This window comes from Theobroma cacao, chromosome 4 (genome assembly GCF_053813885.1).
Source record: "Theobroma cacao isolate CCN51 chromosome 4, ASM5381388v1, whole genome shotgun sequence".
Classification (NCBI taxonomy): Eukaryota; Viridiplantae; Streptophyta; class Magnoliopsida; order Malvales; family Malvaceae; genus Theobroma; species Theobroma cacao.
This window is the reverse complement of record NC_142642.1, coordinates 38,193,274-38,204,736: the sequence shown is the minus strand read 5'-3', so window position 1 is coordinate 38,204,736 and position 11,463 is coordinate 38,193,274. Positions and strand designations below refer to the sequence as shown.

At 35.8% G+C, this 11,463-nt stretch overlaps 3 protein-coding genes across 5 annotated transcripts; 2 read left to right on the top strand and 1 right to left on the bottom strand.

The window, feature by feature from the left end:
• Positions 1-1,236: 1,236 nt before the first annotated feature.
• Positions 1,237-4,197, top strand: ETFBETA (electron transfer flavoprotein beta). The gene is made up of 5 exons (XM_007035027.3): positions 1,237-1,479; positions 1,608-1,892; positions 2,694-2,774; positions 3,139-3,233; positions 3,849-4,197. Exons 1-5 carry the CDS (start codon positions 1,411-1,413, stop codon positions 4,072-4,074), a joined length of 756 nt encoding a protein of 251 aa, XP_007035089.3. The 5' UTR covers positions 1,237-1,410; the 3' UTR covers positions 4,075-4,197.
• A 471-nt stretch (positions 4,198-4,668) lies between these two features.
• Positions 4,669-7,149, top strand: LOC18603198 (transcription factor bHLH104). 2 transcript variants are annotated; one of them, XM_018119800.2, is made up of 5 exons: positions 4,669-4,883; positions 5,033-5,107; positions 5,304-5,381; positions 5,589-5,751; positions 6,689-7,149. In XM_018119800.2, the coding sequence occupies exons 1-5, from the start codon at positions 4,798-4,800 to the stop codon at positions 6,935-6,937; spliced, it is 651 nt and encodes a 216-aa protein (XP_017975289.1). In that variant the 5' UTR covers positions 4,669-4,797; the 3' UTR covers positions 6,938-7,149. The 2 variants fall into 2 exon arrangements, with proteins under 2 accessions (XP_017975289.1, XP_007035086.1); XM_007035024.3 differs by having other exon boundaries at positions 4,676-4,883; positions 5,024-5,107.
• A 309-nt stretch (positions 7,150-7,458) lies between these two features.
• On the bottom strand, positions 7,459-9,791 carry LOC18603197 (WAT1-related protein At4g08300-like). 2 transcript variants are annotated; one of them, XM_018118803.2, is made up of 7 exons: positions 9,420-9,791; positions 9,243-9,305; positions 9,041-9,157; positions 8,726-8,957; positions 8,295-8,453; positions 8,050-8,201; positions 7,459-7,962 (listed from the first exon to the last, which is right to left on the bottom strand). In XM_018118803.2, the coding sequence occupies exons 1-7, from the start codon at positions 9,623-9,625 to the stop codon at positions 7,908-7,910; spliced, it is 984 nt and encodes a 327-aa protein (XP_017974292.2). In that variant the 5' UTR covers positions 9,626-9,791; the 3' UTR covers positions 7,459-7,907. The 2 variants fall into 2 exon arrangements, with proteins under 2 accessions (XP_017974292.2, XP_017974291.2); XM_018118802.2 differs by having other exon boundaries at positions 7,459-7,970; positions 9,420-9,789.
• Positions 9,792-11,463: the final 1,672 nt, after the last annotated feature.

The window sequence follows — 11,463 nt, the reverse complement described above, 5'->3', positions numbered from 1 at the left end:
GTGTAATTCAACAACACTTATTTCCGCCTGGAAAAATTTTAACCTGAGCTCCGTGTTTCCACATTTTGGTGACAAACTCTTCAAAAAGTAAATGCAAAGAGAATCAAATATATGGGGGAAAGAGTTGGAAACTGGGAGACCGGAGACAATAAGGATGCAGCTTCTTCAAGGTGTCAAAAGGACAGAAAGAAAAAAAAAAAACCCTCCATATATTGTTGCAGTGAAACTAAAGAGTTAAATGGTACGTATACAAATACATTAGATCTTCTCAATACCTTGTGGAGATCTAAAGTACAAAGCCACACTCTTTTGTTCCTGATTTCCATTTTCCTGTCACTAGCAGACACATAATCTACCTTTAGACTGCTATTAAAACGGAAATTCTATGTTACTTGTTTTGCCCTTTAGTGGCTCTTCACAAGGCAAAACAACATATCACCCAAAACTTTGTTTCACCCATGTGCTTGTAAGCATGGGCAAAGATATGATAACTGTTGCAACCCTCAGGGCTTGTGGTGTGTTGGGATTCATTTGGATGGAAAAAATATATAAAGATACTACAATTGGGTAAAAAAAATGGCGCCATAACTCCATCACTTTGTGTGATGAGATTGCAAAATTATTTTCTTGTAGAGAAGCTTAGATTGGGAGAAGGGGAAAATTTTGTATAAGATGATTGTGTTCTTGTCCAGTATATTTTATCCTTTTAGATAAATGGAATTCAATGATAAAAAGAGAGCAGGACCAGCCTGTTACAAAGTACATTGAGAGCTGCAATATGCAGCAGAGAAAACAAAGAACAAAAGATAACATAGAAGGGGAGAAGAATACAAGAAACAACAAGCCAAACAAGAGAAGGAATTATACAATAAGAAGTAGGTCAGCCCCAGGCCCCTACCCTCACCAAGTATCAGAAAGCTTACCCCTAAATGACAGTAGATGCACAGAACTTGGCCGATTGCTCACCTTACCCTTTTATTATGTGTTATGAAAAACAAAACAAAACAAAATCAAAGATTGTAGTCCTTTCTGGCCTTTTCTGTATGGGCCCATTTCGTCTAGGAGCTCATTGGGTCAAATCTCTGATAGGCCCAATAATATAAATTCAGTTTTTGATTTAATAATTGGGCTGGGGCTCAGTTTTAACTCCCCTTTTGGGCTCTCCGAATCCAATAAAAAAATTACAAAAATAAAAATGTTAATTACGGTAAATCCGGTAATAGAAGAACATCATTTTAACTTGACGAGGAGACAAAAGAGTACGAGATTTTCTTCCAAAATTCGCTTAACTTCCAATTTTTTTTTTTAATTTTTCTGCTGAGACGTTTTAGCTCTCTACGTCTCAGCTTCCATTACCAAAGCTCTAACATCGAAGACCAAAACGACGGCAAAGAGAAAGAGCTGCCAACCATGAAGATAATGGTAGCCGTAAAGCGAGTCGTGGACTACGCCGTTAAGATCAGAGTCAAACCCGACAAGGTAAAAGAAATGATAAAACCATACCAATCAATCGATTTATCGAACCCAAACTTTTAATTTCTCATTTCACTGAAATTTCCACAAAAAAAAAAAAAAAATGGTTTGGTTTGTTTTTCTGTTTTTGGTAGAGTGGGGTTGAGACCCAGAACGTGAAGATGTCCATGAATCCGTTTTGCGAGATAGCTTTGGAAGAGGCTTTGAGAATTAAAGAAGCTGGGTTGGCAAAGGAGGTTGTGGCGGTTAGTATGGGACTCTCCAACTGTGTGGATACTCTGCGGACGAGTCTTGCTATGGGTGCTGATAGAGGGATCCACGTGGAAGCTGCTCGTGAATTGATTCCCCTCACTGTTGCTAAGATTTTGAAGAAGCTTGTTGGGGTTGAGAATCCTGGGTTGCTCATTCTTGGAAAGCAGGTTTTGTCTTCCTCTTATTTTTCATTGTTTTTAATTGTTCTGAGGTTTTTAATGATTTTTTTTAAAGGTTCCGAGATGTTTGGTTTAGTGGTAGTTTGAATTGGGGGTGTTTAAAGGTTCTGTTTTGTTACTTGGGATTGTTTTAGATATGGGGAAAGTTTTGATCTTCAAATTCTTCTGGGTGTTTGGTTCAATGGTTTTATGTAGCAGAATAGTTGTACATTTTGTTTTTTCCCGATTGAGCTGGAGATTGTTAATAGAAATGCAGGTTTTTATTTGGTCTTTAATGAATGTTGAACGTTATTGCAGATTCATATTGGGTGTATGGTTTTATGTGCTTGTTCATTTCCCATTTCAATTGATTACTGAAAAGATGGAGTAAAATGAATGGGAATGATGCTTCCAGTTTTAAAGTATTGGTCTTCAGTCCCCTGTAAGTCTGGTCATAAGCTCGATTAAGTTAAAGTATTCAAAATGGTCATAGCTGAGTAGAGTTTCTTGGGTAAAGAATATGTAATTTTAACTTGTACTGAAATTTAGGTTCTTTTTGTGTCCCACCTTCTTATTTGGCAAGGGGCATGCTAGGCGTTTATTTCAGTAACATGGTGAAGTTTCTCTTTATGTTTGAGCCTTCAATGAGTATGTTGCTGTTAAATTTACTGGATTTTGGACATTTTATCTTAGGCCATTGGTTTGTTAGTATTTATTAGTGGAACTTGTTTTCTTGTTCTTTTTTACCTCTTTGGTAGAAGAAATTCTTTTGGAAAATCATTGTTTCTTATTATCAGGATTCTTGTGTAGGCAATTGATGATGACTGCAATCAAACAGGGCAAATGATAGCTGGGCTGCTTGGATGGCCACAAGGAACCTTTGCTTCAAAGGTTGGTTCAGCAGTATACATATTCAGGAACTACTCTTCTACTGCTGCATTATTTTTTACTCTTTTTTTTTTTTTCTGTTGATAACATATGTTTTCATATGAAGCTTGTTCTTTGATTTACAATCATCTTTTGTTTGATTAGAACTGACCAAAGGTCATAAGAGGAGTTTTTGAGATTGTTTGGATGTTAGCAGTATTAGTATGTCAAGGTGAAAGAGCTGTAGAATTGTATGGGCTTTTATTCTTATTACTATTAATTAGGCTGATATTCTTACCAGTAACTCTCTTATTGTGTGGTTTTCATATCTAATATCTCTGTTTGTATGTCAAATGTTTTTATGATTCTGACTGCTGCTTTTTAGTAGGTTGTGCTGGACAAGGAGAAACAGGTGGTAACTGTAGATAGAGAGGTGGATGGTGGTCTTGAAACACTGTGTTTGGACTTACCTGCTGTGATCACGTAAGTACCTGATCTATCAAATTTTGATGCTCATTTATAGGTAGTGAAACATCCATTATTTGGGTCTGGCTCATTGAAGCTGTTCTAATGACAACGAAATATTGAAGATTTTCCATTTAGCTGTTGCATGTGATACAAATACGTACAAATTTTGTTAATTATTGAAAGTGCTTATGTTAAGTATTTTACTGTTGTGATTTGTGAAATACAAATTGGTTTTGTAAATAACATGTAGTGATTTTGGCAGAAAGGACTGGAAGAGTTCATGAATTCTTTTTTCATGCAGCCAGGCATGTAACCTCATGAATCTGTTCTAAAGCTGTACACTAGGTTTTATTTTATATATTTCAGTTATGGTGGTGGTGTTGGTGGTGGGTGAGGGATGGTGGTACTGTATTTGCAGTACAGCAAATGTTCTGGAGAAAACAAATCATGCATAGGTTTCCACCACGTAAACAAAAACCAACTGCCTTTGGTAATCTGTATAGAAGATAATACTCGAAATAATTTGTTATTAACAATCAGTTGTCTGCATTATCACTTCTAGTTTTTGTGCATATGCATTTTGTGTAACAAAATTCCTGTTAAGGTTGACTTTTTGTCTGTCATCTGCAGCACTGATCTAAGACTGAACCAGCCAAGATATGCAACCCTTCCCAACATAATGAAGGCAAAATCGAAGCCCATAAAGAAATATACACCGGAAGAGTTGAATGTGGAAATCAAATCTGATTTAGAGGTCGTTCAAGTCACAGAACCGCCCAAGAGAAAAGCAGGAGTAATTCTGTCTTCGGTTGATGAGCTAATCGACAAGCTTCGAAATGAAGCTCATGTAATTTGAAAATTCCTCACTTCTCTGATAAGTGGTCCAGCTGATTCATAGCTTCTTCAAATAATTGATCACACCGAACTCAAACTAAAAGTTTGCATAAATGGAAGTCTATAACATTTCCCAGTTCAATAAGATTCTGCATACTAGTATAGAGAGTATGGTCTATGATGGTGGGTTGTTCAACAGGTGATAGTTGCTTGGGCTGAGCCAAGCTCTGGGTTCTTCTTACTTTAAAGTTTGGAGGTTTGCAGCTTCGCCCAATCTATTAATCAATCATAACATACACGAGATAGATAACATTAGAAAAGGGGGATGTGCCATTTTTGCCTTTGAAAATTCTCAGTGGAACAGGAAAGAGTCTTCCAGCTTGAATTGAAGTGGGAGTATTTTGAACTAAAGTTCCTTATTTTCTCTAATTTGTGAAAATCTAATCCAAAAATATTAGAACGGCAGAAATTGGGTTGGGGTGCTTGGTTGCCACTTACCAACAACTTTTAGCAGTAAAAAGTAAGGACGCGTCGGCGTGAGGCCCGGTCATTTCTCTAACTCAGACTCCTCCACGTGTTCCAATTTTATTGGATATAGTTCGCCACTTTCAACCAAATAAAGAAAGAGGATTCCAATTCTCATGTTAACCTAGTCGAATCCGTCCATTTCCTGATTGATTTACAATTACCTCGCATATATATTTTATGCGAAATTGCGAATATTGGAGTGTGGAAGTGGTGAAAAATGGATTCAATTGAAGACTGGGATTTTCTGGATTATAGTTTCATCGACGAAAATACTTCTCCAGATTTACTTTTGCCCAATTACAGGTGCCTTTTTTTTTTATTGTTTCAATTCAATCTAGGTTTTTTCTTTTTCAGTAAATTTTGAATCAATTGAGGGAAATTTGTGTCTTTTTCGTTAGATTTATTTGCCTTGTGAATTCGATTTTGTTAATTTTTTGTTTCAGTGATGGTAGAGAAATTGAGTTGTCATCTGGAAATGTTGTGCATCAAGAAAAGGAATTCGAGGATAGAGATTGCTCGCGCAAGAGGTATTATTTCAATTCATATTCAGAATTTGTCTATTTACTTATAGGTTTATAGTAATTTAATTGTTAAATACAATTCAGAAAGTGTTAATCTGAAGTGGGTTTTTTTTCTCCTCCAAGTTTTCATTTTAGTTTTGCTATGTTTTATTCTTATAATTCTTCATGTTGAAGAGGATGTTGCAATTGATGGCATTTTTAGGGGACGCAGTGGATCATGCAGCAGGCCAGGAACCAAAGCGTGCCGTGAGAGATTGAGGCGGGAGAGATTGAATGAAAGGCATGTATCCTTGGATTACTGATACTTTTCTATATATTTCCTGTTGTTTTGTCTTAAAACAAAGGCGTTGTTTTTGGTTAATGGTTGCAGTTTGTAAAATTGATGATAATTTGAGTTGGTTATCAGTTGTTTGTTTCATTTGCATTTCTCTCTTTCAAGGAGGTAAGATGCAATTTAAAGGAACAGATTTTGTTTATACTCTTGTAGGTTTCTGGATCTAAGCTCTATTTTGGAACCCGGGAGACCTGCTAGGACAGACAAATCGGCAATACTTGATGATGCCATCAGAGTTTTGACCCAACTGAGAACTGAGGCTCAGGAGCTCAAAGAAACAAATGAAAAGCTACAGGAGGAAATAAAAAGTTTAAAGGTTAGTTTTTTGAATAAGTATAAGGTAGGAAATTTTCTTGTTAGGCAAATATAGACATCCACTTCATTTTAGATATATAATCAGCTCCAATGTTCAGTGAAATACTGGTCGTTTAACTCCTCATGTTCTTGTAAATTTGTTAAAAGTAGCTTTTTATTATTATTATTATTATTATGTACCCTGTTCAATGTTTGATGTCTTGAGTTTTAGTTTATCATTATGATGGATCAATTTATTGTTTGATATAACGATTATTTGATGCTTATTTGTTCTTAATTTCTTGCTGGTGTATATAATAATCACTAATTATGATTGAAATGGTTAGTCAAATAGGTTAGATGATTGTGGAGATAATTTAGATGAAAGTTGAGAAGTCAATATTTGTGCTCGTTTGTTATAACTCAGTTCTGGGTAATTTCACTCTGAGATGATGTGCACATTATTTAGATTGAAAGGATATAATTAACTGAAAAGGTATTGCATTTCCATGTTCTAGTTGGAAATATCAAATATGCCTCAACATTTTTCTTTCCCTTTTGATCTCAATTTGGTGGAGCTGGAATCATGTTTATTGCCATGTCTTTGTCATTCTGAATTTTGATCATTTGTATTTGTACGAGACATTTAAATGGAATGATAATGGAGTTGTCTAGCATTTGAAATCTGTCTTTCTAAGTTTGGTTTCTTCACCGTGGCACATGATCTTTTTTCTCTCGCTCTATATTGTTAAAGCAGTTTGGCCATAAAGTATGCATAGGAACTTCCACTATTGGAGTTTACTGAGGAAGCAGAACCACCTCTAGGGATGTAGCATATAGATAACAATTCTGTTGATGAATGATTGAAGTTATCATTTTGTTTGAGATTGCATCATAAATTTGGGTGCCTTATTTTTCTTTTCCCTTTTCCTTCTGTTAACGTTCCATTTCCCAAACAGGCTGAGAAGAATGAACTTCGTGAAGAGAAACTTGTGCTGAAGGGAAATAAAGAAAAGATAGAGCAGCAACTGAAAACAATGACCATCCCACCAGCCGGGTATCTTCCTGCTCACCCAGCAGCATATCATCCTGGGGCAAGTAAGATGGCTGTTTTCCCTGGTTATGGTTTGGTCCCAATGTGGCAATATTTACCTCAGTCGGCACGGGATACATCTCATGATCATGAGCTTAGGCCACCTGCAGCTTAGTTTCTTCTATTTTTAATTATTGGTTGAGGTTAGGACTTGTTCGACAATCTCAAATATCTTTGTGTATCCTCTTACAGTTTTGGCCTTGGTTGATCTGTAAATATATTATTGGAAGTACGATTATCCCATTCGGAATTCAACCATTGGTTAATGGATAGCTGGACTGATCAGAACCCTTGTTATTCTTGAATAAATGATTCTTTCTCTGTCTACATGAATTCCAAAACCTTTCTCTCTCTCTCTCTCTCTCTCTCTCTTTCCCCCTTATTGCTCTTGCTGGAATTTAACACTAGTAGCTTTTGCTTCAGAATATGGAAGCTGGAATTTCTTATCTAGACGGAATTTATAGTGTTGGGATTTAACACTAGTTAAGAATGAGTCAACTTTGCGTTAATTTGTAGTTCTTAGGCAGTTAAATCTTTTGTGCAACTTGTTTTTGGAACATAGTATCATGCTCAACTCCTTATGGTTATGCTTTGGATGAAGAAATTACAAAGACACGCCATTCAAATTACCATAGATGATAACAACTTCTACGAGATTTTTGTATTTTTACCAGAAAAGGAGGAATAAAAAGGGAAGGGATAAGGAAGTAACAGGGAATTCCATGCTTGAAGTTGAACTTTGGACGAAGCAAGCTGGCACTGTGAATCTCTGCAGGGAAACAAACACTGTCCCGTCGTTCTTTCTAATAAGATCATAAATTAGTATGCAGATACGTATTTACATTGTCAAAAGCCAGGAAACGAAATTGCTCCTTTGCCCTGATCATCTCCCATCTTTTAAATGTTTATTTTTTTCCTGGATTTATCATTATTAATTTATTACATTATGGTGTTCCTCTTTTGCTCTTCAAGGTTCGCATTGCGATCCTTCCCTTTCAGCTGAAAAGCTTTTCTGTTCTTTAGGGTCATTTTCCTGGTCATTAACCGAGTAAGATTGCTCTTCTCTTCCAAGTCGAGCTTCCTGATCACGATCTTTGCCCCACAGCAGCAAATACAGGCCAACAATGACAATTACTCCCCCTAAAATGCTGAACAGGTGAACTCTTCAAAGTTGTTGTTCTTCATAGAGTATAGAGAAAATCGTGAGCGAATTGAATCTGAAATTACCTGCCCGTGTAAAGCTTTTCACCAAGGACAAAGTATGCCAGGACTGCCACCAGTATTGTTGAAAGGGGATTGAACATAGTCACAAAAACTGGCCCTTTCTCTTCCGTGCACCACAGTTGAATGAAGATTATTAAACCAGAACACACCACTCCCTGTCATGGATGATTCGTAATTAGAAAATTTACAAGAAGACTAAAATTTTGTTTCACTACCTTCATTTAACTGTAGAATAAGCCCCTGCTTACAGCATATAAAGTAGCCCAGAAATCAATATTGAATCCAATTGTCCAAGCAGCTGGTTTATGCTGCACAATGACTGTGAAGACGGCTGATTGTGCTGCCCCAACGAAGCTCATCCAAGTTGTTAGTGACAGTGGTGCTGGATATCGTTTCAATGTAAATGCCTACAAATTTTTGGAGACCATAAGCATACGTCTGCATCTCTGGTGTGGAAATTATCGGTATCTTTCATTTCACCATTAGTTACTTGCAGAAGATCTCTTGTTCTGTCTCATATTTTTTTTTTTTGCTCGTTCTATATTTAATCATTGATTTATCAGGGCTGTATCAAATATATATTTATGATTTCTTTGTCTTTCTCTTTACTTTTTTTTTTATTCTCTGTTAGCTATAGTGTCACATGCGGCTTTAATTTGGTCAAGGCATAGGTTTTTACCTGCATGATGTACCATATAGACCAAGTTATGCAGCTTGCAACAGTAAGAATTGAACCCTTCACCCAATTCTCATGGATGACGGATTTTCCTTGAATATGGATTATAGGATGCCATAGATTTTTTATGGCAGGACCCTTGTACAATGTCATCGTCGTTACACCAACCAAGGAGACACAGGTCCCAAGACCTTTGGCTATTCCTCGAGGATTCCGAAGATCAACAACCTCCAATCTGCATGAAGTTGATCCTAGGTATGAACTGATGGTTATAGTCATGGATGCTTTGGTAATTTATTGATCAAGATGAATGCTAACCTGAGCACAACTGCAATTATGAATGTCAAAGAAGCTATAGTGTTGACAATTGCTGCAAGGAAAGTTGGAGAGGTATATCTCAAGCTTGCAAAATACATGTTGAGAGTCAAACTCACCCTGTGGTAATTGGATGAAACATAAACTTGATTAGTTTGTTTTGGTTTTTACTGAAATGTGGATATAACTTTTAAGACATCTTTACCCAAGGATGGAGAGAACAAATATCTCGATAAAAAGGGCGAATGTCAGCTTTGGCCTTGTTTTTCTGCGGCAAGGAAAGAACAGAAGTTGTGCATATCAACATAAAACATGATTGCAAATATTTTCAGAAAGGATTGGCACACAAGTCATATCTGCATTGAGATGAATATTTATGCACCTTTCAAGGAAATAGGCAAAGGGGAACATCACAATGCCAGCTACAATGTGTCGATATGTTATGTGGACATGAGGATTCATCCCATGATTAAAGCAAGCTTCAGTGATAATATAGAGGAAAGTATAGCCTATCTGAGCAAGTACCATGAGGAGATGTGGCTTGAACCGTCTGTAAATGTCTAAACCTGAGCCTGCCTTCTGCGCCATAGTCTCCAGCCTGCTCACTTCTTCACAAGCTGAATGAGCAGTCCATGTTTGGTGTGTGTTGTGAGTGAGGCAGAGAAGAAAAAGAAAGAAGAAAAACCCAGCAGAGAAGCTTAAGAGAAGAAAAGAGGCGGAGGGAAGTAAGCTTTGGTGTGTGTTGTGAGTGAGGGTGTATTTATAGGCATGGAGTGAAGTTAGACGTTGGAGCAAAACCAGGATAAACTGTTGGGGAAAACCAGGAGAATCAGGTAAGCATGGTAGAGTTGGGCTGAAAAAGTTTAATACAAAAAGTCATTTAAAGTGTTTGACCCTGCGTGAATCTATTTCATTTTTCTTTCTTATAACAAGTTTATAGTTGGTTTTTCAATATAAGACATTCACTTTTTATGTATTTTGACAATGTGGGATGTTTGAACCTTATGAAATATATTATTTTTCAACAAAAAAAATGATAGATTTGTACTTATTTCAATTCCTATTGCATGTTGTTGTTAGCATCATGTTCTTGACAAAAATTCTATCTAAATTGATTCCCTAATTAAGCCAAATGGCAAAAAGAAGGATTATTCTCATGCTCTCATAACCTTGGATTTTCAAAGTCTCTCACTCGCATAACTAAGACAGGTTATTAGATAGGAGACATAGGGAAAAAAAAGGATGGTTACCAAGCAACTGTAATAGCAATTTGCTTCAATCTTCGAACAAGTGATGCCAGATTCTTTAATATGTTATGCTAGCATATCACCTTTTACACCTTAACAATGAAATTCCTATCAGTATCTGCTTCAATTTGTGCAATCATGAAAATATGCTAGCATTTCACCTTTTACACTTTATCAATTAAATTCCTATCAGTATCTGCTTCAATTTGTGCAATCACGAAAACATGCTAGCATATCACCTTTTACACTTTATCAATGAAATTCCTACTGGTATCTACTTCAATTTGTGCAATCAGGAAAACTACTAAACCTTTTCTTCACGTATTTGCTTTTACGTGCGGTTGCAATCATGCAACGACTCAAGTCCATGACCCAATAACTTTTCAAACTTAAACTATATGATTTGTTGGGAATTAACAACTTTTCAAGCTTAAATCAAGTGATTTTCGAAAGTTAGAGTGATCGTATTTACATTCAATGTGAAATGAAAGATATCACAATAGATTTTCTATTACTCACTCGTAAATTTTCAATTCATATAAAACAAAAAAAAATATTGATTGATGAATATATTTTGATTTTATTCTTATTCATAAGTTTCAAAACTCTCTTTTATTATTTTAATTTCAGTTTGGTGATTTCTCAAGTCAAGAATTTTGATCATTAAACCAAAATTAAGGAAAAAAAAACTAAAAAATTCTTCATGGAATCATATTTGCAACAATGTCTAACAAATAATGACTGTGGATATACAGCAAGAGGTAACTTACTAATTTGTTTCCAGCTTTTGCTACAAGTGTTGCAATACCTTTTCTTTATGAAAAGATAAGTTGTATTTATTAATTTGTAAAAACAGACTATGATTTACTAAAAGATCATGGTCTGTGATAGCAGCAAATCACTACTCAAAAACAGTGGAGCAAGATCCAACCGTTACATCAGTGTGCCAAGCACAAAATAAACACAGCGGGCACAAAGGAAAAAAAAAACTCATTAATTTGTTTCAATAACTTTTGAGAGGAAACTTATTAATTTGTTTCTAGCTTTTGTTACAATTGTTTCAATAACTTTTGACTAATTGACTCGGCACTTTGTAGGTTAAATTAGTTATACAATACTGAATAAAAACTTGCAATTTCAACTTGCAAAGTCGGTTTGCCAGAAAAGAAAAAAAAAAAA

Excerpts from the sequence above, each read along its gene's own strand:
- ETFBETA (XM_007035027.3), top strand. The coding sequence starts at position 1,411 with ATGAAGATAATGGTAGCCGTAAAGCGAGTCGTGGACTACGCCGTTAAG. Across the intron at positions 1,480-1,607 it reads TCAGAGTCAAACCCGACAAG|AGTGGGGTTGAGACCCAGAA; the intron begins GTAAAAGAAATG and ends TGTTTTTGGTAG. Across the intron at positions 1,893-2,693 it reads TGCTCATTCTTGGAAAGCAG|GCAATTGATGATGACTGCAA; the intron begins GTTTTGTCTTCC and ends ATTCTTGTGTAG.
- LOC18603197 (XM_018118802.2), bottom strand. The coding sequence starts at position 9,625 with ATGGCGCAGAAGGCAGGCTCAGGTTTAGACATTTACAGACGGTTCAAG. Across the intron at positions 9,306-9,419 it reads TTTGCCTATTTCCTTGAAAG|AAAAACAAGGCCAAAGCTGA; the intron begins GTGCATAAATAT and ends TCCTTGCCGCAG. Across the intron at positions 7,971-8,049 it reads GAAAAGCTTTACACGGGCAG|CATTTTAGGGGGAGTAATTG; the intron begins GTAATTTCAGAT and ends TCACCTGTTCAG.
- LOC18603198 (XM_007035024.3), top strand. The coding sequence starts at position 4,798 with ATGGATTCAATTGAAGACTGGGATTTTCTGGATTATAGTTTCATCGAC. Across the intron at positions 4,884-5,023 it reads TTACTTTTGCCCAATTACAG|TGATGGTAGAGAAATTGAGT; the intron begins GTGCCTTTTTTT and ends TTTTTGTTTCAG. Across the intron at positions 5,382-5,588 it reads CGGGAGAGATTGAATGAAAG|GTTTCTGGATCTAAGCTCTA; the intron begins GCATGTATCCTT and ends ATACTCTTGTAG.